Below are 26,391 nucleotides of genomic sequence, written 5' to 3' on the forward strand. Positions count from 1 at the left end.
TATAGGCGGGGAGGGCTGAAGGGGTGAAGCCAAGAGGGAGGGAGGGTGGCGAGGCTAGGTGGGGAGCCAAGAGGGAGGGAGGGTGGAAGGAGGGTGGAGCAGAAGCGGGGAGAGAAGGCAGCGAGCGGGGGAGCTGAAGGCAGGGAGGCAGCGGAGGGAGGGAGCTGCATGCGAGGAGCTGAAGGAGGGACGGGGCTGCAGGCGAGGAGCTGCAGGAGGGCGAGGCAGTAGGCGCGGAGGGGCAGCGGGGCTGCAAGCGAGTGGGGGAGCAGGAGCAGAAGGGCGGGGAGGGTAGGGGGGGGGGGGGGGGGGGGGGTTAGCAGGCGGGGCAGCAGAGTGAGAGTGAGTAAGAATGTGAGTGTTAGTGCATGCACACGGGATGTGGGGGTGTGTGTGTGTGTGTGCACACGCGCGAGTGTGCGTGTATGTGTGTCACATAGATTCCTTTGTCTACTTGTCTTCTTATGATGTTTGTAATTGAATGTTCCCTTTTGGAAACTGCTTCGAGTAATATAGAAATACATGGATTTCAATATTTTTAAAAACAAAAATGTGTGTGTGTGTGTGTGTGTGTGTGTGTGTGTGTGTGTGTGTGTGGTGTATGTGTGTGTGTTTGTGTGTGTGTGTGTGTGTGTGTGGTGTGTGTGTAGTGTGTAAGAGAGAGAGAGAGAGTGAGATTCCATGCTAGCCCTCATGCTCCCATGCTACAGCTGCTTGTTTCTCCCTCAGTTTGGCACCCTCGAGGTTCCTTTTGACGTCCGTTTTCTGTCCGTACGCTCTGTCAAAAAATCCGGGAAAAAAAAATCGTACTGTCAAAAATCCGTACAATTTCATCCGTACAGTCAGAAAAATCAGTACAGTCCGTACAGTCGGGGAGGTCCATACAGTTTGCTTGTCAGGAAAAAAAAAATTTTACTGTCGAAAATCCGTATGATTTTTGTCCGTACAGTCAGAAAATTCCGTACAGTTTTGTTCGTACAGTCGGGGAAGTCCATACAGTTTGCCTGTCAGGAAAAAAATAATAATTTATTTCGTACTGTCAAAAATTCGTACGATTTCGTCCGTACAGCCAGGAAAACACCGTACAGTTTTGTACCTGCTGTGCTTTCCTCCTTGTAAAGCGTTGCTGCTTCCAAGTTTTTTCCTTAACTCGAATAGCGGATTATTCCTATGAGAAAACCTTTCACAAAGCAAGTCAGTTTCCAACAAGAAACAAAAACAGGTGATGGATTTAGATGATTCCCTTCATGACTGTGCTGAGGCTCAGCTTGTTTATGAGGTTATGCATGAAGGGTTTGAAGACACCCGTAAAGGTTGGAAAGATCCACTTCCCACCACTGGCATTATGGTGGAAGTGAATGATATATTTTATCCAGTTAAGGAGTATGCAAAGCATGCCATTATAATTTTCTTCCCAGGACGGATGCCTGCTGCTGCAGATGTTGGGAATTGGTCGACTCGAACCTTGGGTGGTTCTTATGTCAAAAAAGTTCATCATGCAGCGAGGGGCTTTTTTGTCATCATGGCTGATGAGGAGCTCCGTCAGGTTTTGCTCGAGCACTCTCCTCTTTTCTATGGCCAGCAGATGGTCCATGTTCTGCCCTGGTCTCCCACCCGGGATTACCAGGCATTGATTCGGCATCGTTGCCCTGTTTGGATAGAAGAAGTGGATTTTCCTCAATGCTTGTCTTCTCTTCTACCTAAAATTGCAGCTTCCCTCGATAAGGTGGTATGTCCACCACGACCCAATGGAAATTCGAATCGCTTCTGCATTTTGTGGGATACAGATCATCCCACTCCAGCTTCATATTCGGTCACTGTGAATAATGTTTCCATGGGGGAGTGCCTTTTACAAGCTCAAGTGGGGGCTGTTTGCAGGTGCTTGCTTTGAATGCAAGCAATTTGGGCACATGGCTTCACAATGCCCTTCCCGAGCTCCACGGATGCCAATGCAAGCTGAAATGGTTCAGCCTTTGAATAAGAATGCAAATGCCTCTTCTGTGGTCAAAAACAAAGGGGTCAAACAGTTTTTCTCTGTTCAAGACAAAGGCAAAGCCCTGGCTGTCTCACATGGTAATGCTTCTTTTCCTATGCCTTTGTCCTCTCCACCTCAGGGGAAGGGGGAAATTTTTTTGACTGATGGATGGCAAACTCCTTGCAAAGTGATCTCCCCCAGGCGACCTTTGCCTTCTCGGACTTGGAGTGTGGTGCATCCTCTCATGGGAAAACACCTGCTGAAAACTCTGGTGTTGGCTTGACCTAGACTGCTGTGACTGCAAATCGGACCTTGTTTCCTGAAGAAGAAGTTGCTGCACTTTTGTCCTCTCCTCAGGTTGATGCTTCATCCCAGGGCAGAGGCCCGGACATTGAGGTGGAAATGCAGACGTAGACAGCCCGTTAGTTGCTGTACATACCTGTCCCATAACTATAAATATGCTTGATCATCTGAAGTGTGTTACTCTCAATGTACAGGGAATGATTGCTTGCAGACCCGCTGCATAGATCATGAGGTCTTTTCGGCATATACTGAAATTTTCAGTTGATGTAATTGTGGCACCTTTTTTTTGAGGTTGCTACTCATATAATATAATCAATCAAAGATTTCACAAAAAAAGTGTATGTGTGTGTGCGCGCGCGACCCTGAGGCAATGGCAGAGGCATGATGCCTCCTTTTCTTTCTGGGGACTACTCATTTCTTGTACATATTTTCATGCGTGCTTCTCTTAAATGTGTTTCTTACAATATACAGGGCCTCTGGAACCAGAATAAATGGAGGCTCCTTTGGCACTATATAAATAAAACTCATCCAGATGTTGTGTGTCTGCAAGAGCATACTCAGCATTCTTTTGCTGGCCAGCATGGGTTCTTTTTAGGATATGATATATTTTATGCAGGCTCTGATCAATTCTCTGGGGTGTGCATTCTAGCCAGACATGATTTGCAGCCATGTGTAGCATATAATGATCTATGTGGCCGATGGATGATTATCCAATGCAAGATCAATGGAGAGATTTTTGAAATTGGTTCCTTGTATGCTTCTCAAACTTCAGCTTGTAGAGCTCGAATGTGGGATTCCATAAAGCAATATCCTTGGTCCACAAATGCTATACTTTGTGGTGATTTCAATAATTCTCCTAGCTGGAAGGACAATACCACACATAATTCCCATATGCTGCCCTCTGAAATTCAGCAATGGGAACATATGACCGCAGATTTATGGACAGTAACTCACCCTTCAATTTTGGGATTTACATATCATCATAATGCTTTTACAGAATATTGGGCTAGGCTTGATACATTGTATCTTATTCATGCTCAGCAATATGAGGATTATACATGTCAAATGTGGACTGACTATTCTCAACAACTATTTGATCACTCTCCACTTTGGCTGAACCTTTCATTTGGCATGCCTCTGGATGATATGCAGCTCTCTTCAGTCCGACACTTACAGGTCAATCAATTATATATTTCTCATGAAAAATTCCAGCAAATGATTCGATTGGCTTGCAGGCCATTGTTATCTCATGCTCAGGAGGATATTGATTTTGCTTGTACACCGCATTCAAAACGTCATCAAGGAATATGGAAGATGGTACATGGCAGAAACCAGGCATCATATTCAATAAGCAAAATCACACAAGCAGTCCTTAATATAGATTAGCCATCAAAGGTCCCTTTCTACTTCTGAACAGAGTTCATTGTCTTGTGCTTCCTCCATAATTGATGCTAATGATAAACGCAAGCTTTCCAAATGGCAGACAAGGGCTAGAGTTAAGCCTATGCTAGATAAGGGCTGTTCCTCAAAATCTTTTTTTCGGAATCTACATGCATATCGACAAAGTCAATCTATCATGAGAGTCAAAACATTAGATGGTATTTGGACCCAAACTTTATCTCAGCTAGAAAAACAATGTTTGGAGCATTTTCAGCTGCTTTTTTCTCAGCCATCTTCTCCTACTCCTCAGGTTGAATTGGCTCGAAGCAAATTTCATGATCTTGTTACTCCTATTGTTTCTTTGCCAAAAGCTTCATTGCTGGAAGTGTCTTTTTCAAATATTGAATTGGATGATGCTCTCAAACATTTGGATAAACATAAATCCCCTGGTTGGGATGGTTTGACGGTTCAATTTTTTGTAGCCTTCTGGCCTGAATTGAAGGGTCCAATCTTGAAGCTCATTAATGTAGCCTGGTAGCATCAACATCTTCCTTCAGCTTGGAAGCATGGTCTGGTCAAGCTTGTGCCCAAAAAACTCCTATGTGAGACTATGGCTGACTGGAGGCCCATCACTTTGATGCCTGTTATATATAAACTTATTGCTAAAATGTTGGTTCTTCGGATAAAGGATATTCTTCATGATGGTCTTCATCCCAGGCAATATGGTTTTGTTTTAAGAAGGAATATACATGATAATATCTCCAATACTCTCATCGCAATGGAATATGCCAAATATTCAAATCAAGATGTATTGGTCATGCAGGGGGATGTGGCAAAGGCATTTGATACCGTACAGTGGGATTATGTCTCTCAAATCATGACTAGACTTGGTTTTGGGCCAAAGATAGTTAATGTCATTTATTGGCTTTACTCAAATTCCATTGCTCAATGTTTTATAGGGAATCATTTGTCTGAGTCTTGGACTCTGGGACGGTCAGTTCGACAAGGATGCCCTCTCAGTGCTTTGCTCTATGCTATTGCTTCACATCCTTTGCTTCTTTATATGGATCTTCTGGTTGATACTGGACAGCTAGTGGGGCTTCAGATTCCTGGCTCGCGGCCTTTCATTGCACAGGCTTATGCAGATGATTCTTTCTTCATGCCAAAGAATTGTCCTTTGGAGCTTCGCTTATTGATGGATACCCTTTCTGATTTTGGGTTGGCAGCTCGTCTAAATATTAATTTTCAGAAATCAAAACTCTTGCCGCTCAAGCATTGTGACTGGCATGCTCTCCTTTGGCCAGGTCAGATTATTCCTCCGGAGAACATAGTAAGACATTTGGGTTATCCAATTGGCTGGAAAATCAGAAATAAGCAACAAATGTCTTGGGTATTCAACAAAATTCAGGGCAAATTAGAATATTGGAAGATCTCCACTTGGCCTTTGCATGTTCGGCTTCGAATTGTCCAGTCCATTGTTTTAGCTTATGTCCAGTTTTACCTGCCTTTATTACATTGGTCATCTCGAGATCTCTCTTCTTTTATGTCTCAAGCCATGGAGATTTTTTGGAAAACTAAGCTTCATAAAAAAGCTTTGAGATTGCTCAAAATGGACTTGCTTTGCTCTCCAAGAATCCATGGAGGTTTGAATATTCTAAACATCAAACTTCATGTGTTGGCAAGAAAGATCACTATGCTTAGGGTTTTTTTCCAGCAAGAGCAGCCATGGTCTATTATGCTGGCATTTTTGTGTGGCCAGATGCGCATAAATGCTTATGGGCATTGGCTAGTTGATCCATGGGAAGTAGTACTTGGCAAGTTTCAAGGTAAAATACCTGGTTGTCCATTTTCTACTGCCTTGATTCAGGATTGGAAGCAGGTGCTCTCTCGCATCAAATGGTCTCCCCATCCTGCTTCTATCACTTCATCTCTTCGACTGGAAAGCCTTCACTGGAGTGCTGTTTTTTACTCTCCTCTTGCTATACAACAACCAATGAGAGCTTACAATCTCATGAAGTTGGGCATCCGGTTCATTGATGATGTGGTAGATACTCACGGGCGTATTCTCTCTTTTTCGGCAGCATGTCAAAAATACAATCTTGGGATGCATCATAGACCCATATGGAAAATTATTGCAGATCTCTTACTCCCTTTTGTTCCGATTCCATCTTTGGAAGTAAGAAACAGGCTTCAAGATTGGCATCTTCAGTCTCCAAGTCCAGGATTATCTTCTCAGCCTTTGCATCTATTGACTTCCATACAGGCTTATCGATTGATTTTACCTCCTCCATGGATTGCTCATCATGCAAATGCTTTTTGGCATCTGAATAAGTCTTTAACTTGGTGGAAAGGAAAATTGAAATTGATATGAAAGTTGAAAATGCCCTTAAAGCAGAGACTCTTTTTATGGAAATGTATTGTTGGTATTTTTCCAGTGGGAGTGAAATTGGCTCAAAGAAGGATTGCCTCTCCTCTTTGTCCATGATGTCATCATACTCCTAAGAGTATTCAGCACTTATTGTGGTTTTGTTCAAATTCCAGAGACCTTCTGGACAAGATCTCCTATTTTTTATCTCTCAGATTTCTAGCGCACAGGTTCTCGAGGTTTTTCTGGATGTTTGGCAGATTATCAGCTCCTTTGTCACAGTATTCTCTTTTCTTTCATTGGATCAGATACTGGGCCTTATGGACCCTCTCGCTTCAGCGAAAACATGCATTTCTCAATTCATCTCTTCAGCACCCTTATGAGTTCTTCCAGGCCTCATTGCGACAGTCCTTATATGATGCCTTGCATGAGGAAGATTTGGATGTTTCTTGCATTCAGCTTTTCTTTTACTCTTTCTGATGGATAGGGCATTGGCTCTTTTCTTGAGCACTGCCATGTTGTAAAATGGATGTTTCATAATATAATGTTTTTAGTTTCACAAAAAAAAAAAGTGTGTGTGTGTGTGAGAGAGAGAGAGAGAGACCGCTATTGGGCACTTTGGACTTTATGGACAGACCGCAATTGTAAAGTCTTTAGTGAACCCAATTTTTCTTTGTTTGCTTTCTTTAAGCGTTCTCTGCAGCAATCTTTCTTTGATTGCTTGCAGACTTGCCAATGAGATCTTCAGTTGATGTATTTTCTAGCACCTCTTTTTTGAGGTGACTATTCTTGTAATATAATCAATCAGAGCTTTCACTATATTTAAAAAATGTGTGTGTGTGTATGTGTGTGTGAGAGAGAGAGAGAGAGAGTGTGTGTGTGTGATAAGATAATATTTCAAAAGAAAAGAGAGTGATAGAATTATTAGTGTGAGAATGTAAGAGTGAGTGTAGGGAAAGTGTGAATATGTGTGTGAGTGACTTAGCAGGAGAAAACGAGAGGAGAAAGGGTGAACAGAAATGGGCCAAAGAGGGACAAACAGAGAAAAACGGGCAGAAAGAGGGGCGAACGGAAAATAGGCAGGAGAAGGGGTTAGCAGAAACCAACAAAAGTAGGGGCAAACAGAAAAAAACACGCAGAAAGAGGGGTGAACAGAAAAAATGGGTAGAAAGAGGGGCAAACAAAAACGGGCAGAAAGAAAGAAAGAAAGTTTATTAAAGTCTTCGAAAGACCGACAGGTCTATGAGACTGTGAGAAACCTTATAGAAGCCAACTGAAAGGGTAGAGCTACTAATCGAGCATCTACACCCATACAAAAGCAAAAACTATATCAAAATAGTAGTCATCACAACATCAACATCATCATCAGAGCAACTGTCATCAAAGTAAAAGTAAAATGTTCTCCAAGGTCATTGTGGTCCCTCCCTCATCAGGAGTGAGGGAGCGATAGCATGAAATCAGATATAGAGTGTTGCTGGAACCCTTTGGATGCAATCCTACGCTATCTCCTGGTCACGGCTCTATGTCGAACAAGGGCGACAGTCACCCCTGTCGATCATGCTCCCACTCTGAACATGGAGGGAATGTCCCCAAGTGTAATCTATGCATCAACCCTAACCCTCAGCCTGATCTGTCGTGTCAATGGTTCTGGGTCCCGATCATGCCTAGAACCTATAGTGGGGTGGGGTCTATGTGGTTTGACTGGAAGAACTCCGTAATCATGCTCTAAGAAGAGTCCACCACGGTACGCTCCTCCTCTCTCCGAGATATGAGTAGGCACTCTTGATGCCTAACTGCCTCATGAATGAACGCGGCTAGACACCTCTGATCTGGAAAAGAGAGAAATTGGGATAACAACCCAGAGCTATCTTTAAATAGACAATAAAACAGCAAAGCCAACTCTCAAAACAAAACAAAATAAAACCGTGCTCTGATCCCATAGTAAACTGGGCACCTAAAGATGAAATGTTCCTCTGACTCAACCTCCAATAGGTAGCACAGAGTGGAGGATTACCAAAAGGCAAGCGTCAAAAAGCGAGCGAGCCAAAAAAAGCGAGCAATAAAAAACAATAAAAGATTTATAAATCCCCCATTTCAGTAGCAAAAAATAATAACTTATTCAAAAGTCCATATGTTTCCTCAATGCTAGAAGGTTAAATATGCATATAACTTTCTGAGCCACTAATACTAATTTCACATCATCCATGAGATAGTTTGTATGTTCAATTTCCAATTCATTGTTTGTATTAAAGACAAACCCTACAGCAACTACAATCAAGTTCTCTCTTTCCACTAGAGTAATTGAGATCATCAATGCAACCTTCCACACAGGTGGAGTGTTTCCAAGGACTCCTTGCATGGATTAGTCTAGATTCCATGCATATGTAAATGCTTAGCTTTTTTAACTATGTTCACTCTTGGAATGAAACCCATGTTTCTTTGTTAACCTTCCCTAATGATTTATTCTTACCTCCCACTAATCTAACCAATGCAACAAATTAACCACAAATTCATATTTTGGTGCATTAAATTTTACTAGATGGTGCACAAAGACATGATAATCATCTAAAGTATGCCTTGCCATTTGATTTGATATGTAACATGACCCTATTTGGACTTGTAAATCAAAAGATACAAGGATGTGAAAATGTCCTCTTTTGGGCCAAAACAGGGAGCGCGAAAATGTCCTCTTTTGGGCCAAAACAGGGAGCGCGTTAACTTGCAAAAATACAGGGGCGCGAAAATGTCCTCTTTTGGGCCAAAACAGGGAGCGCGTTAACGCGCTCCCTGTTTTGGCCCAAAAGAGGACATTTTCGCGCTCCCTGTTTTGGCCCAAAAGAGGACATTTTCGCGCCCCTGTATTTTTGCAAGATGTCAACATATGATTTTTTTTACCCAAAAGATGAGATTTTAACATCCCTACATCTTTTTTTTGTCAAATATAAATGGCATAATGTTACATATCAAATCAAATGACAAGGCATGCTTTAGATCAATATCATGCCTTTTTGCACCATCTAAAAAAATTGTGTGCATTAGAATATGAATTTTGTGAAATTCTATCCAATTTTTGCACCAAGTTTAAAGCAAGGTTTCCCATAATGGGGAGCGAGAAGACACTGTCTATTTTGGCAAAAAAAAAACCAAAATTTAAAATCCTCTACCTTTTAATTGCACTCTGGGGATCACTCTTCATAAACCCATAAAGCAAGCAAGCATGTATTAAAAATTACCCCTATTCTTGCAATTTACATTTTGTCATGTAAATGGTTGAACCCATGTATGTGTTTACATTTTAAAATATCTACATATATAAATTACATTAAGTTGCTCGGGCGGTAATCTACTACGTCGAGAGGTGTAATCTCCGTATGCCTTGACTCGCTATAAGTAGGTAATGACCTAAAATGCTGCATCAAGCTGTAATGGTGAAGATCCAAACTCAGCTTGAATGATCTGGTGAGAAACAGACGGCTTACTGTTGCGAATCATCCGTGATAGCATAAGAATCTATAGTCGCTCCACACGAGGCCACTCAGTATTTGACAGGTCCGGCCCCCAACAAGGGCTGCCATACATCCCTGCTGGTTGAACCAAGGAGTCAAAGAGTAGACATTTGGTCCGAGGCCTAAAAATGTGACCGGAAGCACTGCCTCTCCAATCTGGCCAACGAGGCATATCCTCTGCTCAAGCAAACAAAAATGGAAGACAGACAAAAACGAGGTCAGTTCGAGCAGAACGGGATAGGCAGGAACAGTATGGGTTAAGGCAAGGGAGTGCAAGCCTCAAGGTCAGAATGAGCGAGGGTGAGGAAGGAGCAGGGCAAGGCTTGTGACAGGGAGTCATACTGTCTGTTCTAGAAATTTGACCTTAAATGAATCAAAAGCTGAAATAAATTGATTGAGTCCTTATACACTTCCACGTCTTCTTTTGTCTCTTCTTCTCCTCTCTCCTCCTCTGCCTTGGAATCAATGGGCTGCTTCTTTACACATATCTCTAGATGAATTCAGGAACATGCCCAAACTTATCCTCTGAAAACGAAACAAATAGTGCAATTTCAATCTCATGGCAGTCAGCGCCCAACGGTGCATGTAGTAGACCATAGTACAAACAAACGCTCTCAAACATATAATATCCATACACCCACGCATGGTAGGGAGAAAGCCCTTCACAAAATGCAGAACAATAACATCTGACATCAACCATGTGTCATAAACATAATGATTCAAAGTCAGGAATATCTCATTACTCACGAAAAACCAGAAAAGCATATCCCATATACACGTATGCTGGCCTAAAATTGCATTGAGAGGAACGGACTTTGCTTGGCTGACTAGGCACAAGAAAGGGGAACAGACAATTGGTTTGAGGATAAAAGACATTGCATGCTTATCTAATGAAGAATATTTGATGCACTGAACCTACATTCCAGGTTTTGAAGAATACTCAGAAAGGCATAGTTAGCATTGGCAGAACGACAAAGCCAACCAGAAATAAAATACTAACGAAATATTTTAAAAACAAACTTTGGTGTTAATAAGCTAAAAAGTTAGGCACGTGACATGTTTAGCAACGAAAAATTATTTCTTATTCTGTATGGAATACTTCAATTCTGAACAATCAAATATAATCATTCATACATATCCATTGGCTTTTAGCAAGTCAGCAGAAGACCACCTAAGGAAGATGAAAAACAAAAGGTCAATGAAAACCATTCACAAAGGCATGGAAAACATGGACGTTGACCCTTTTGGACGGGGAAAAGTGCAGTAGTGTTTATTGTGTCCAAAGAGGATGATGTGAAACCTGGACAGGGAAAGCAGCTGCTTCAGCCAAAGACCAGCCATCAGGCACATCTCGTATATACTTCACATCGGCATTTATGTGAGAAGCATATGCACCAAACCTTGTAACACCCATGACTCTTTTGCCCACCTGCTTCTCATCTATTCCCTCCCCTACAGCTTCAATTACACCTGCAAACTGTTGCACAAACACCTCATGAATGTAAGTGCTTTGAAGGCTTAAAACACTCAACAAGCCACATGAAATATTGAGAGGAAGTACAAGATAGGGCAATCCCAGAACAAATAGGACAAGAAGGCTTGATTTATGTATATTCCTTTAAACATAGTGTATGCTTCAGGGCAGAAAAAATTTAACATAAAAGAATTATATGAAGAGCAAAGGTTTTAAAGAGTGAATTCCCATGAAAAAAGCAGGTGAAGGAATGTACGGAGGGGAAAATGCACAGACCCATCTAATAAAAGACAGCCCACCTAAAATTCTGTTGAGATAGAGCTTGTGTTACTTTTGTTCTACTCACTTGTCAGCCTTTCAGTCATGATTTCCACAAATCAAAAGGTAATTTGAAAAGAGTGCTTGATATCTTTTAATTCTGAATAGTCACCCAGTAAAACTGCAAGGATAGGGGAATTTGAGTAGTTATGAGCAGAAAAGCTAGAGTTAAAGCTTGCTCTACCTCAAGACCAGGTGTGTAGCTCCCTCGAGGTGAAGCAGAATACAACCCAAGGCAAGTGAACACTGAAATCGTTCAAAAATATGCATAAGAGACCATCTGTTGGGATAACTTGGTGATTGATACAATCTTAAAATGAAAAGAATTGAAGTAAAAGCAGGATTTAACATCTCCCAACGGATTGCTAGCAAATTGGTAATACTAGCATGAAATTGAAGTTTTTTTGAATTAAATCTTTTCTCCTGAAATAGGCACTTGTACCATGTAAGGGAAATCTCACACATCATCTCTACACTCCAAAGTGTACCACAAATTTAAATATGGAACTCTAGCCCCATCACAGGAAAATGGGAAACATTGATACATGTAAATATGAGAAAACAGTGATCATTAGAGAAGAGCTGCACAATGCACAGCTGTTAGCATGCAAAGCCTTGTGACAGGCTTCTCACACTGATTACATTCTCTAGACACATATGAGCAATTTATACCTCAAAAATGAAAAAACAGATAGGAGATAATATTTGCAATTTTATTCCTGAGGCACAACTGCTGCAAGGGAACAGTGTAAGGCCTAAGAGATCATACCATCTGCAAAGTTGAGGCCAATTGTTTTAACTGCAACTCTGACTTCGCCGGCTCCAGGAGGAGACAGCTTTTCTGCAACCTAAAGACCAACTTAAAATCAGTTCAGAAAAACAAAGGTCATATTCAACAAAGACATCACATTTCAAATTGCCATAAATAGCAGCAGCAAGCCAAAAATAAAGCTTAAATCCAAATTACATAGCAGAAAATAGTTCAACAAGAAGATAAACAAACACAGGACTTGCCATGTTCAGGACTGATAAACCACAAATCTTGCCCATTAAAACCTACAATGAAACCAACGAGACATGCGCTTTCTTTGGATGGACAAATATGCTTGCCAACCAATATTTGACTCCAAATTCAATGCCAGAATCTTATTTGAATAAAACTTCTCAGCAAAATAAGAATAACCATGACTAATGCTTCAAGCTTCATGTTTTCTATGTCTATTATTGTAAATGCCAAAGTTAAGTGCTTTGAAAGATAGTCCACAATGGATGAGCTTGTCCCATTACTGCAGACTTCAAAGACATGAATTTAAGCCTGTGGACGAAACTACTGGAAAAAATATGGGAAAGGACAACAGCCAACATTGAGTCAAGATATATCAGATTTGGTGACAAAGAACCAAAAATTTGACACAATCCAACAAAGAAACAGTTATGCTAGCATTTCTACCTTTGTCTACCCCCTAAGAATGTTCTCAACCAGATAATTTGACCAGAGAAGGGGGCCAAAACATGCTTCATCCCTGGAATTGAGAAGGATTTGATGGATTAGCAGTTAGTATTGGAATGGATAAGACCAAAAGTCTTTCCACACACACCTACGTACACAAGATGTGAATCTGCTTAGTAACTGATCACCAACTGAAACGGTTCTATAAGTTGTAACCTCTCTCTCGATGGAATTCATTTATTATTTTGTGCGCATCTCTCCCGTGTCCTCTTGTAGTCGCCATGGCTTTCTTGCTGAGTTTTCTCAAGCCTCTTGGCCCTTCGTCTCTTTCTGACATGGTATCAAATGTTCTTTTCTCTCCTGAGACCTGTGCTCAGCCCATCCCTTCAGCTGCCCAGCGTCTCCCTGCTGGTCAATCTATCTATGGCACTATCTTTACTTGTAAGAATCCTTGACACTTCAGTCTCTCTCTTTACCTGTTTGTCCATGAGAAGGCAATTCCCCAAGCACTGCTCCTTTCCTGCTACACCGATCTAACCTAAACGGCTTCAGTGATGACCTTCCTATGAGCACCTCCGTCAACATATTCAACCGCCAAATTACCTTCTGCTAATCCGTTCAAGTCACACGCGATGGCCATATTTCTCCAGGCCATGCTGTCGAGGTGCCCTTTGCTCTTGCCCTCGATCGTGGCATCCAACACTTTGGTAATGACACCAATTTTACCAGAGGCCCTCTTGCAAGCTCCCGCACAGGCGCCGTTGCTCAACCTCCCAGTGACCATACTCTGAAGCAGCCCCCTGTAAACACCTTCCATGTCGCCTCTTTGTTTGAAGGCGCTCTCTCTATGATGACGCGTATTTCCTCAAGCGCTCACCCAGATGAATTGCACTACTTTGTTGCATTTCCTCAAGAAGCTCCTTTAATGGATGGATCCCTTGAAAATCGTTCGAGGCCCTCCTGCAGCAAAATGGCTCAATTCATGCCTTCATTGCCTCTCTTGCCTGTGAAGGTGGCTATGTTTCCAATTGCTCCCGCAACGGATGGGCTGCCATTCTTCCACACGTAGCTCCCTTTGTCGACGGCCTGCTTGCAACTCTTCACCTCTCATCCTACCAAGAAAGTAGCGCTCTCATTCTGCACAGCCAAATCTTCTCTAGCTTCTCAAAGGATCGTGCTATTGCGACAATGTTTCATGGATCCCTGCCTAACAACAACGGCCTCTATGCTCAGCCAGTGTCAATTTCTCACGACGGCATAAATCCTGCGCAAAGTGCTATTCAGTCGTCCGTTTCAGCAAGTTTTTATTCTTCCGTGTGGCACAGCAATAATGTTTTCTATCTTCAATATTGTCCCATTGCCCATAGCTCGGACGAGCGATCAGCTATCTCTCTTCAGGGTGCAGCCAATATTCACAAAGATTACTTTGTTGATGTTCTTCTCCTCGCGGCGGGCGCTCACTCCTCCATAGTCATTGATCACCACACTGCATACTCAAGTCGTTCATCATCGAACTACATCAACAAGCTTGACAAAATTGGAGCTTGGTGTTTCTCTTGCTGCTTCTCTGCTCAGCCATCATATCAATGCAGCTGCCATTTCTTGATTTGTAGCAACTTAGTTGCCAGCTTAATCGATAGCTCCCTTCAATCAGTCCAGTCTCCACATGGCGACCTGTACCTCTGCGATCTTGCATACAGTAATAATGGCGACCTGTACCTCGACGGACCTATGGCATGCCTCTCTACAAGTTATCGCATGCATTCTGTCAATCTGGGCGGACCTTTTCTCATGGAGATAATTACCTTCAAGCATGCTCATTCATTAGCTGGATTTCACCCCCTTAACCTGCCTTACTGTGTAGTCTCTCTCTGCTCACGATGCAAACAATCTCATGGCATTGACAATCTTATCTAGGTTCCATTCTCTGGCTTCACCCTTGCAGACAGCCAATTAACATTGCGAGCACATGTCGTTGGCACACCAGATGGCAGCCTTCTCCCCTATCATCCCCTTACGTATAGTTCTAAAGCTGGATGTAGGGGCTGCGTGTATCTTGCATTTGCAGAAAATTCTAAAGATAACGTGCATGTAATTCTCTACGGAGAGGATTATCTAATGGTTTATCAATTCTACTCATCTACTGCAAGTGACAAGTTCACACTTCCCTCTCACTTGCGGGGGAGTAATGGTGATGTTCAAGCTCAAAAGAAGCTGAACACTGAAGTAAAGGCAGTTCTTCACGTTTCAAAAGCAGTAATTCAAGAAAGACCCACTCCAAGAGTGAAAATGAGATGTCCCAAGGTTCGACCAATCTAGGTGAAGATCAAATTATTATTGAAGAGCGATATTGCTAAAAAATCAAACATTATAGAAAGAGGACTTCCTTCTTCCAAACAGAAGTTCATCTATGCATTGCAAAACGAAGAATTGCAGCCATATTACTACCTTTGGTGCAAAATTTGAGCTCTCTACATAATCCAGCAAGTTGTGTTACATTTGAGCAGTGCCCTATAAGTGTGACCCCGTATAAGAGGGAGGGGGGGGAATGGGTGTGTGGACAGAACCATTGGGGGAGGCGGAGGGATGGAGCAACAATGGCGGAAATGCCGCTCACAGGGCCCCTGTCATTTTCTCTCCTCTATCTACCATTTTCATCTTCCAGCTTCCACTTCCCTTCATCTAGCTCCACCTAAGAAGGTTTATTTAAAATTTTTGCCTATGGTGAGATTTGTATGGGACTTTATGCAGTATCCCTCAGTCTGGCAGGAGGGAGCTCTCATGGCAACCCCCTTGACTCCCACTCTCACTCCAAGGCAAGCAATTGGTCAAGAGCCCTATCACATACAAGTTACCCTGAACAAACCAAAATTTCTAAGCCTGTTCAGCAACATTAAACCCTGCCTCAAGCTTGCAAGATCGTCACCACCCAGCTAACGTAGAAGCCTTAGTCACCCACGTTCAATTTTGGTAGCTTGTAGAAGCCTTAGTCACCCATGTTCAATTTTGGTAGCTTCCCAGCATGGGTGCCACACTGGTGCCATGTATCCAGTCCTCTTGCAACTCACACCAAGGACCTCATAATGCAATGTTTGACAGTTGGGTTAACCCATATAACTCATACCACCCACACAAGGTCTTTACATGAAAAACTACCCATTTACATTTATGTACAACCTTGCATTTATGTCAAAACCACGCTATGGCCTTGCTAGAGACTCATTGACAACTGACCCATCCGAGGTCATGTTGCATTCAAATTGGAATGCAAAATTCCTTTTCCTATTTAGGAATCAGTGTCCTTGATGATAACATCAGGGAATGCTCTCCGTATCACTAAACAGATCCCCCTATAACCTCTGATAGAGGTTGTCCATGCCATGCAGCCAACACTTTAGTATCTTCCCATTGTGAACTTGCATTTCTTCTTGGTCCAGGGTTCTTGTTGGTCTACACTCCACATCACCCTCTATCTCTTGTAACATAACAATGTTGGAATAGAAGTGTCAATGGCCCACCTGTTAGCCCCCAAATGAGGAATGCAAAGGGGCTTGACACTTGCACAATGTTGGGTGTAGACTGTGCCACATGGGCCCATTTAGGGGGATCAAGAGAGGCTGCCACATGGGCAGCAATCGTAAATCCTTCTTTTTGTTATTTTGGGGCAGCCAATGAGGCCACCCTGGACAGTATATACGACTGGCAGAGCTGAGCCATATGGGCTGCTGGGCAGGCCTGCATAGGTCCTGGTACAGTGTGATGGGCAGATGGGCTGCCATACAGCCAGCACAAGGCACCACCCTTGATGGATCATAAAGAAAAGTTTCCCCTGTATTCATCAGATTGAAATGATGATGGAGTTCGCCCAGACTCATTGTAGATACAATGCAAATATCTCAGACAGTTGTGGTGATTGTAAAATGTACAGTGCAAGCTGTTAAAATAATGCACTGATGTAAAATATTCTGTTTTGATTTTCCAAACCTGTGCTTTCCTTTAGCTCTTTCCTGCTAGAATTCTCAATACAGGCCAGAAAATGGGAGCACAGGTCGGCAGACCTGGCTGCTGGTCAATTCAAATACAGACTGGGTCGGCAGACCCTGGTCTCATTTTTTGACTGGCCACTCGGGCAGTCTGAGGGAGCACTTGAGCTCCTATAAAAGGGACCCCTTGGGGGTCCAAAATCACTTCATTCAGGGAACAGTCCCTCATCCATCTGGGGCAGGGGTAGTCCTTGGTGCATTCCTTCAGCAGGAAGGAGAGCACAAGTCTATAGGAGGGAGCAGCCTGAAGAGCTCAACCTTAGAGCAAGCTACTGAAGCCTGACTGGAAGCACATGGTATTTCAGAGGAGATCCTCTACAAAGGGTATAGCATACGAGGCTGGTGGTGGTGCCTTACCTCTGCAGAGTTTGCTGCAGGTGTTCGTACACTTTTGGAGCTCCTTTTTTTGCAATTGTTTTCTATCTTCTTGTGTGTGCACATGTCTTGAAGTGAGATACATTGGGTCTTGTATCATGGCATATCTTCCACACTAGATGTCTTGGGTTCTTAGTTGGTAATTGTAAGGACATTGGTTTATCTACATGCTATTTTAGCTTTGCTATGCTATAGACAAGTGTAGATTTGTTTTCCAGCAAGGTATCAGAGCCAAGGAGGTGAACATCCTTGGTGGCAAAGCCAGGTAGCTCACTCCAAAGATCTCTCCATTAAAGAAAGGTGACTTGAATTCAGGAGGTGTGTTGATCAATGGTCCCTGCAAAGGGTTTTAGGTTTGATGGAATCTTCAAGGAATCTACAAAAGTATCCATGGCGTCTCGTATGCCTATTCCCAATTTTGGAGAAAAGAAATTACTGACGTTTAGAATGATTGAAAATAACATGAAAACAAAAGCGGGGAGCTGAACAGCCCGCTTTTCTTTTAGTTTTGAAAAAAGAGTTAAATTGGGTATGCATGTGCTTTTTAAGTAAGGAATTTAATATTGCAACATTGTAGGAAACAATGCATAAGTGTAAGTGGTTCCTTTAGTTTTTTATGTTTAAAATAATTCATTCACACACACACACACACACAGATTTTATTTCTGTTTTTCACTCTCTTTTGTTCTTGATTTTGTTTGTTTATTTTTGTTTAGTCACCTTTCTTCTTTGTTTCTTGTTATTTTTCCCCATTTTTTAATTGAAGTATTTTAGTAAGCACGAAGTTTGCCCAAGATGTAGAATTTTGGATTTTAGAACCAAAAAAAAAATCCTGAATATGTATGATTTTAGTAAGCACTAGGTTTGCCCAAGATGTAGAATTTCGGACTTTATAACAAGAAGAAACTGAATTCGTACGATTGGATATAAAAGAATGGAATCTGTCCAAGCCTCAATTGCTAGAAGAGCTGGATCTACAGTTGTCCCAATAACCATTGATCATGCCTCAGCATTTCTGAGCACCCAGCTTTGACCTCATCTGGATTTGCCTTCATCACTATCTTGCTCATCGTGTCCTTAAGGTCCTCGGGCTTGATCTCAACATCCGTAGATAAAAGAATTCATATCTAAGATTGTGCATACTTTTTTCATTACTTTTCTTGGATTATATCCCTTGTGTATTAGCAAAGTGATCAAATTACAACATGAAGTGATAAAAGATTCCTTAGCTGTACAAATGCAAGAAAATCTACAGAATTGGAAAGAAATGACTCCATATTTTGCCAAATCAAAAACGTTTTGAGTCATGTGAGGTATTTTTATAATGTGTAAACCACTATATTCAGGTTGTTGACATTTATCAAATATATCAACCTCTAATCAACCTCTAATCCTATGGCAGATTGAGAGAGTCTAAGATCTAAGAAAACACAAGAATCCTTCTTGAAGTGCAGTTAAGTTCACAAGAGTCACGTTCCTTCTCCAAAAGCACAAGTGCATAAGTCTTGAAAGTCAGGAATATTTGATACAAACAAATCATCTATTCAACGCCTAACTGAACTAAGCTTATGTAATATAAAAGCGTAAGTATTTATAAAGATAAGACTTGCATAAACTCAAATTCATAAGTGAAGAGATAAAAGTTTGCTAAAAACACAGCACAATGTTGAAACACAGAATTGTTGTCACATGCACCCTTGGACTTTACATTGTGATACGCTGGCTGCATCATCAAGTGTTTAGCAAATCCCTAAGTAGGTGATTTGTCGTATGCCGTGCCCCAATGCGAGCCCTTGTCAGGGGACATGTCAGGCACAAGCTATGTAGGTCAACTTCCAGCCTTACGATCACTCACATGTAACTTGTACCCACTGGAGAACTAGTTAGAATAGTTAGGTTCAGCCTAGGTCAGTAGATAGAGGCAACCTTAAAGGCCAGCTCTAGGCAGGCCACAAGGGCTAGCTTTGGGACTAACTACCCTAGCAATCAACAAAGGCTGCCCGGTCAAAAAGGCTGCTTGGTCAAAGTCAAAATTACATTTGTAAGACTAGAATATGTCCAATCATATAAATTTGGATTTTTTGTTGTTCTAAAGACCAAAAATCTACACAAAACATAAAAGAGAAAATGGAAGAGAAGAAAAAAGAGGAAAACAAAACATTTTATGAAAAACAAAAGGAAGACATACTTAGCAAGCAAAGCAACACTTATGTCGTCATCAGTGCCCAAGCATAAGCAGGTATACTGGGTTCTAAAGACCCGCGGAGTCTCTTGGGCAAAAGTTGTCTAGTCAAAGGCTGACAGATCAAAGGCTAATTGTTCAAAAGTTGTCTAGTCAAAGGCTGACCAATCAGCCTTTGACTGGTCAGCTTTTGAACAATTAGCCTTTAAGTTGTCTAGTCAAAGGCTGACAGATCAAAGGCTAATTGTTCAAAAGCTGACCAGTCAAAAGCTGATTGGTCAGCCTGACCAGCCATATATAAAGGGCTCCTTGGGCCCTTTTTCAGGCATTCAGTTCTGACAGCCTCTTCTCAGTTCCAGCCCCCCTCTGCAACCCCTGAAGAGCCTCAGCATCTACCCCTCCTTGGTCACGATTGGAGGCAGCAGACTCCCGTAACAAACAGTAGGGATTGGACAGCATATGGTCAAGCTTTGAGCAGTCTGTTTCAGCAGCTTTTCCTTTCAGTTTTACAGCTCTTCCTCAGCTCACCTTTTCAGCTCTCATCTCTCAACTTTCACCCAATTCATCTCACACTCACGCTCATGCTCATGCTCCCTCGCCCCTCGCTCCCCGCTAACCCCTCAACCACCCCTCGCTCCCCGCTACCCCCACTCAGCCCCTCGCTCCCCTCAGCCACCCCTCGCTCCCCGTTACCCCCTCACTCAGCCACCTCCCTCCCTCCTTTTCCACTCATCCACCGCCCCCCCCCCTTCTCTGCTTCCCTCACCACCTTTCAAAAAAAAAAAAAAAGAAACAGAACCACCTTTAAAATTTAAAAAAAATCCTCGCCATCTTAGCCTCTCCTCCTCCTCCACCTCTTGGCTGCCTCTCCACTTCAGGCTTCCGCCCTACCTCTCCACCACCTCGCACTGGACGTGCCTCCCATTATGGGGGGGGGAACCGGTGCTCCCGCTCCCGGGTGAACACTAACACTAAGATCTGCACTCGCACCCCAAGAGAAATGGGGGACAAAGCCAAGCAAAATGAAAATAACAATAACAGCAAAAAAAAGCAAACGACACAACTGAATTTGGAGGATGTGAACACACGTTACAACCGAAGTGGACTCGGGGTAGACAGCAAGGCAAAGGTAGGACCTGCCTCAGCTTCTTCAGCCTCTATCTCTACCTTAACTCCCGCTACAGTGTCAGTATCGTTTTCAGCTCCAACCTCAACTCCCTCTATCTCTGTCTCTACTTCGACTTCAGTCCCCACTTCAGGCCCATCTCTAGTTCCAGTCTCAGCCCCATCTACATCTACGATCAGTCACATACTCATGCCCATGGCGCCGGCTGTTGTTCCCTTTCCCTCTTCTCCTATTACAGCTCTCGCACAGCTTATGACCCCTACTTCGGAGGTGTCATACACTGTGCCGCATTACGCTTCACTCTCCCCTCTCCCTCTCAATCAGCCCACCCTCCCACACCCCGTTGGGACTGCCTCATCCATTCCACTGTCATCTCCGTTCCTCACTCAGCCACCATCCAGTTTCCGGACTCAATCCCACTCTTTCATGCCACTGTCACCACAGTTTCAGCATGGACATGGGTGGACTCATACACCAGAGGCCCGTGAGACCCTACTCACAGAGATACATAGTTTTCGTGAGCGTGAGATGGAGCTCGCTCGCTTCGCACGGGAGCAGGTCCGCTTTAATCAGGAGCAGAGCCGCATCATACACGAGCAAGCTAGGGCCATTCGGGAGCAGGCGGGTCTTATTCAGGGACTTAGACAGGATATCATGTAGCTCCGACAGGTTACAGCCATACACACTGCCCCAAGGAGTACCCCGGTGGTCGAGGCACAGACTACGAGCATGCAATCTCCTATTGAGGAGACTTATGATGGGTTGACATGGCCAAACGGGAACCCGCAAGGGTCACCGTTTCGGCTACCCTCATGGAGCAGCAGCAGAGAGCCAGCAAGGCTTCAACATCAGAGTACGTGGGATCCCACGCACTGAGGCTACACCGATGGTAGATGCGACTGCGTTCGTGCCCGCTACCTGGGTGTGGCTGAGCACAGGATAGAGAGGGCATGGCGGGTGGGGAGAGATCCCAACCGAAAGCAACCCCTAATCATACGATTTCATGACACTCAGGCATGACTTTCAACTCTACGATGCAAGTCAGTCCTTCGAGATCAGCCAGCGATCTCTATGGATGAGGACCTCACACCTCTACAGATTGAGGAGAGGCGCTCTTTGCTACAGCAGCAATCAGGCCCAAAAGGAGGGGAAGTGGGCAGTGGTACGAGAGGGACGACTTCTTACAGGCCCCTGTAGGACACCTGCCCCCTTCCCTACATAGGGAAGCGGGGTCTATGAGACTCAGATATCCAAGACCCTGTCCTGCACCATTTGGAACTGTAATGGTACCTTATGGTCAGAACCAGGGAACTTCTCGGAATCCTATACAGGCCATGACATAGTCTTCTATACAGAGACACATCAAAGTCCAAAGCGCCCTCTTCCAATAGTCAGTGGATATACATGGGAGTCTGCCTACAGAGATGAGACGAGGTGTTACGCTCTAGCCGAGGTAGCATGACCTCGGAAGAATCAGTCGACATTTCCCTTATAAGATCTATCTCTGTAAAATATATGTTTGCGCTTCATGTAAATGATCGGGAGGGATTTAATGTCAAGGTCCTAGGTGAGGGCTGATAGCACCAGACTAGATAGATCTGAGACCAAGGGCCTAGTGCAAAGATTGTGCCTAGGGGCAAGGAATTAAATGCATCCCAAGAGAGGGGTAAAATGTTGCATTAGGAAGGCCCTATATGGATGACATGTGGCATCTAGATCTATCTAGGGATTTGGGGTTTGCCAAGGCTAGTGAGAGAAGGGAAGGATGTGATTTTACGTGATTTCGAATGCAGATCTCTCTCTCTCGCTTGAAAGTCTTGGTAGAATAGGCTGGGGGGAAAATTAGGGTGCTACTCCCGTGATACGTCAGAACAGGCTAGTATAGACACAAGGAGGGTGACAGTTGGTATCAGAGCGCAAGGCTTGGAAAGAAGAGAATGGACGAACGCTGGTTTACGTAGCTGTCGCAGAGCGTGAGAAAAAAAAAGAATCGACGTTAGTCAGCGGAAAGTCCGAGGGGAGACACCGATTGGATGCAGTGGCCCATGAGCGGCGAAAATGATAGAGCTGGCGTGAGGCGAACAGAGTTCAGTGTTGCAAGTGATTCGACTGCTGGTTGTGTTCAGTGATCGTTGGTAGAAGTCAGAGTACAGATGACTGGTGAGAGCTGAGAGCAGGCCGTACGTGCAAGCTGCGGGATTTGAATTCCAGGAAGCACTTTATCTATTTTCCCTTCTGGTTTTTGTTATTCCTGTTTTGTCGGAAGCAGTTAGACTTTTGTGGTTGTAGCAGAGGTCGCAGTTTATGATGCTATAGCAAGAACAAATTATGCTTGAGCAGATGCCTGTGTGCTTCAGTTAGAATTAGACTGCAGGAATTTCCCTAGTATAGGGAAAAGCGCCATCTGTGATATATGCCTGTATTAAATGCTTGATCAGTGTGAATGTGGGATTGCAGGAATTCCCTAGTATAGGGAATTGTGTTCAGAGTGTCAGTACCCTGAATTGTGTCAGTTTGTGATTATAGTGTTCTAGGGGTGTTTTTTTTTTTAAAGGCCCAAAACAAAACACCTACTGAACTAAATGGAAGCAGAAGAAGGGGCTTCCCGGAGGGACCCTGGTGAATCAGGAGTCCGGCCGACCCAGCAGGGATCGCGCCCAGTAGCTCACACTTTATCTGGCAGGATTGCATTGCTGGAGGATGCCTTGCAACAGCTGTTAGCGCAGCAATTACAAGCCAACGTAGGGCAATCTGAACTTAGGAGAGCGTTACAGAGTATGTCTGCCAGGAAAGGCTCCGATGGAACTGGAGTCTAGTGTCCATACGGTCGAGCCTAGGAAGGCTAAAGTGCCAAATATTGCCAATTACAGACCGGAAAAGTATTCTGGTCGGATGAACGACCGTAGCTCCGATGTCATTGAGACCTGGTTACACAAATGGGACGAGGCGTTCGCCATTTGTGAGATCAGAAATGACATCAAAAAGATCCGCGAGGCCACCCATATGTTTAGTGAGGCTGCGGATCGGTGGTGGATTAAACAACAAAAAGATAGCATAGCATCCACTACCTGGGAGGGGTTTAAAAGAGAGTTCAGGAAACACTTCTTACCTCCTGACAAGCATCCCGAGCTTGGGATCAATATAGGAACCTTCGTCAGAGAAATTTATCAGTGGCAGAATACACTGATAAGTTTCGAGAGAGTGTAATGAAGGTTGACGAACCCCTGCCTCAATCAATCCAAGTGAAAGATTTCATATTTGGATTGAATGATCGAATAAAAATGGAAGTTCGGGCTAAGTACGCGAACACGCTAGATGATGCAATAGCTATAGCCCTGAACTACGAGGATGCCAAGGGCAGCAAGCCAAGTGGGTTTGCACAGGTCGGAACCCAGTATGGGTATCCGAAGAAATCTGGGTTTAAGAAGAAGTGGGCTAGTAGAGGGAGTGGTTCGCAGCCGAGTGGTCAAGCCAAGCAGGCGAGACCGGCTGAAACTCCTAAACCAAGTACCACCATTGGAGTGAAGAGGAAAGTAACCCCAATGGCAGCTCGGGCTTGGTCTAAGTCTCCCTTAAACCCAGAACAAAGGGAAAAAGCGAGGAGAGAAGGCTTATGCTTTGGTTGCCTTCAACCTCATCAGTGGAGAGATTGTCCACGTAATAAAGATCGTCGGATGGCTGAGATGGTGATCTCAGAGTGCGACGTGGAGATGCAGGGAAGTCCCAGAGCGGAAGAGATGCAGATTCAGCTAGCGGGATCTTCTCAGAGGTTAGTACCTTGTTTGTTCTGTGTGTCTGTTACTAAGTTAGTGACGAGTGCACCTGATAACATCCTATCTAAGCCCGCAGCAACGGGGTATACAGCCTTCAATGATACGGAGTTAATCAAAATGAAAGGGCAAGTGGCCAATCATGATGTCATTGTGTTGTTTGACTCAGCGTCAACTCACAATGTGATTAACTCCAAGCTCGTGAAGAGGCTGAAATTAAAGACAAGTCCATCTGACTATGCGTACACAGTCAGGATGGCCGATGGAAGTTCAACTGAAGTATGGGACCAAAGGGTTACCCAGGTAGAGCTTCGGATTCAGGACTATGCTGAGAAGCTTGATTTTGAAATAACCAAGCTTGCTCATGCGGATATAGCCCTGGGAATGGCGTGGCATTCTACGAAGAATCCAGCCATTGATTGGAAAAAGCACGTGTATCAATTCAAGATGAATGATGTGCTTTATGTCTTGCGAGGTGAAAGAGATATACCTCAGGGACCGTTGGTTTCCGTGATGGAAATCAGAAAGGCTCAAGTAGAGTTTTTGTACCTTTGCACCGCATCGGTAGAGTCGGTGAATGATTCTTCGACTAGCACTGATGTTACGCAAAGTGGTGAGATGGCCAAGCTGGCTAATCTTATAACAGAGGAGTTCTCTGAATGTTTCAGGGATGAACTACCTTATGGGTTACCTCCAGAGCGAAAAGTTCAGCATAAGATTGAACTGATCCCGGGGGCAGAACCTGTAAATAGACCTCCCTATAGAATGAGTTTTACTGAAGAAGCGGAGGTGCGTAGGCAACTGGAAGAATACCTCAAGTTGGGGCAGATTCAACCAAGTTTCTCGCCTTTTGCTTCACCAGTGATATTAAAGAGGAAAAAGGATGATACGTTTCACCTCTGTATAGATTACAGAGCATTAAATAATATCACTGCTAAGCACAGGTATCCGATGGCTCGGATTGATGATTTGCTAGATGCATTACATGGAGCCGTGATTTTCAGCAAGATAGATCTTAAGTGCGGCTATCATCAGATCCGGATTAGAGCCGAGGATGTGCATAAAACCGCTTTTAGAAGCAGGTTTGGTCATTATGAGTTTTTGGTAATGCCCTTCGGACTTACCAATGCTCCAGCGACCTTCCTCATGCTTATGAACGATTTACTACGTCCGTATATCGGAAAGTTCGTAGTACATTTCATTGACGATATCTTGATATTCAGTAAAAGTGTTACTGAGCATTCTGAACACTTAAGGATAGTGTTCAGTACTTTGAGGAAAGCCAGTCTTTACGTGAATAAATATACTGTGTATGGTTAGGCTTGAATATTTGGGGTTCATAATTACTCCACAGGGGGTAGAAATGGATCCGAAGAAAGTGGCTGCGATACGAACTTGGCCAATCCCTCAGAGTCTGACCGCGTTGCGATCATTCTTGGGATTTGTCCAGTTTTATAGAAGGCATATCAAAGGATATTCCGAAATAGTATCGCCGTTGACTGATCTGACCTCAGATAAAGTACCTTTTATTTGGGGACAGAATCAACAAGAAAGTTTTAACACCATAAAACAAGCTGTGGTCTCAGGACCGGTGTTAAAAATAGTTGATCCCCAGAAACCGTTGTTCCTAGAAACCGATGCGAGTGGCATTGCGGTAGGAGCAGTTCTCCTTCAAGAGGGAAGGCCAGTAGCCTTCGAAAGCAAGAAGCTTTCTCCCTCTCAAAGGAATTGGCCAACTCATGAATTGGAGTTGTATGCTGTTATCCATGCTTTGAAAACATGGAGGCATTATCTGTATGGTTCAGAGTTTTATGTGGATGTGGATCATGATACTCTGAAACATTTCTGTAAACAGCCTGACTTGAGGGGCCGCCAAGCTAGGTGGGCAGAGCTCATGCAGGAGTTTAATCTAACGATTCGGTACCGAAGAGGAAAAGACAATAAGGTAGCTGATGCGTTGTCTCGCATTATGCACAACCTGAGTTTCACGGTATTAGAGAGTGCTCTAATGACCGAGATCACAGAAACTCAGAAAGTGGACGAGTTTGTCCAGAGCTTATGGCCTAAGGCTCATGTGTTAAAACCCGGGGAAAATGAAAAGGATGACCTGGCATCCAGAAAAGG

The 26,391-nt window shown here is 43.6% G+C and overlaps 1 protein-coding gene and 1 pseudogene across 3 annotated transcripts in view; one reads left to right on the forward strand and one right to left on the reverse strand.

The window, feature by feature from the left end:
* Positions 1–26,391, reverse strand: part of LOC147902764 (uncharacterized) — a 129,121-nt gene that overhangs the window by 80,582 nt on the left and 22,148 nt on the right. For all 3 annotated transcript variants that reach the window (XM_087373545.1, XM_087373544.1, XM_087373546.1), the window contains exons 4-6: positions 12,091–12,169; positions 11,506–11,567; positions 10,830–11,006 (exon numbers count right to left, since the gene is read on the reverse strand). In XM_087373545.1, coding sequence (XP_087229671.1) covers positions 10,830–11,006; positions 11,506–11,567; positions 12,091–12,169 — 318 coding nt within the window. The remainder of the gene's footprint in view (positions 1–10,829; positions 11,007–11,505; positions 11,568–12,090; positions 12,170–26,391) is intronic.
* LOC147902765 (uncharacterized) lies at positions 5,418–6,143 on the forward strand (annotated as a pseudogene).

The sequence above is a fragment of the Dipteris shenzhenensis genome, chromosome 4, assembly GCF_047967505.1.
Source record: "Dipteris shenzhenensis isolate YYH24624 ecotype China chromosome 4, Dip_SZ_1.0, whole genome shotgun sequence".
Lineage (NCBI taxonomy): Eukaryota > Viridiplantae > Streptophyta > Polypodiopsida > Gleicheniales > Dipteridaceae > Dipteris > Dipteris shenzhenensis.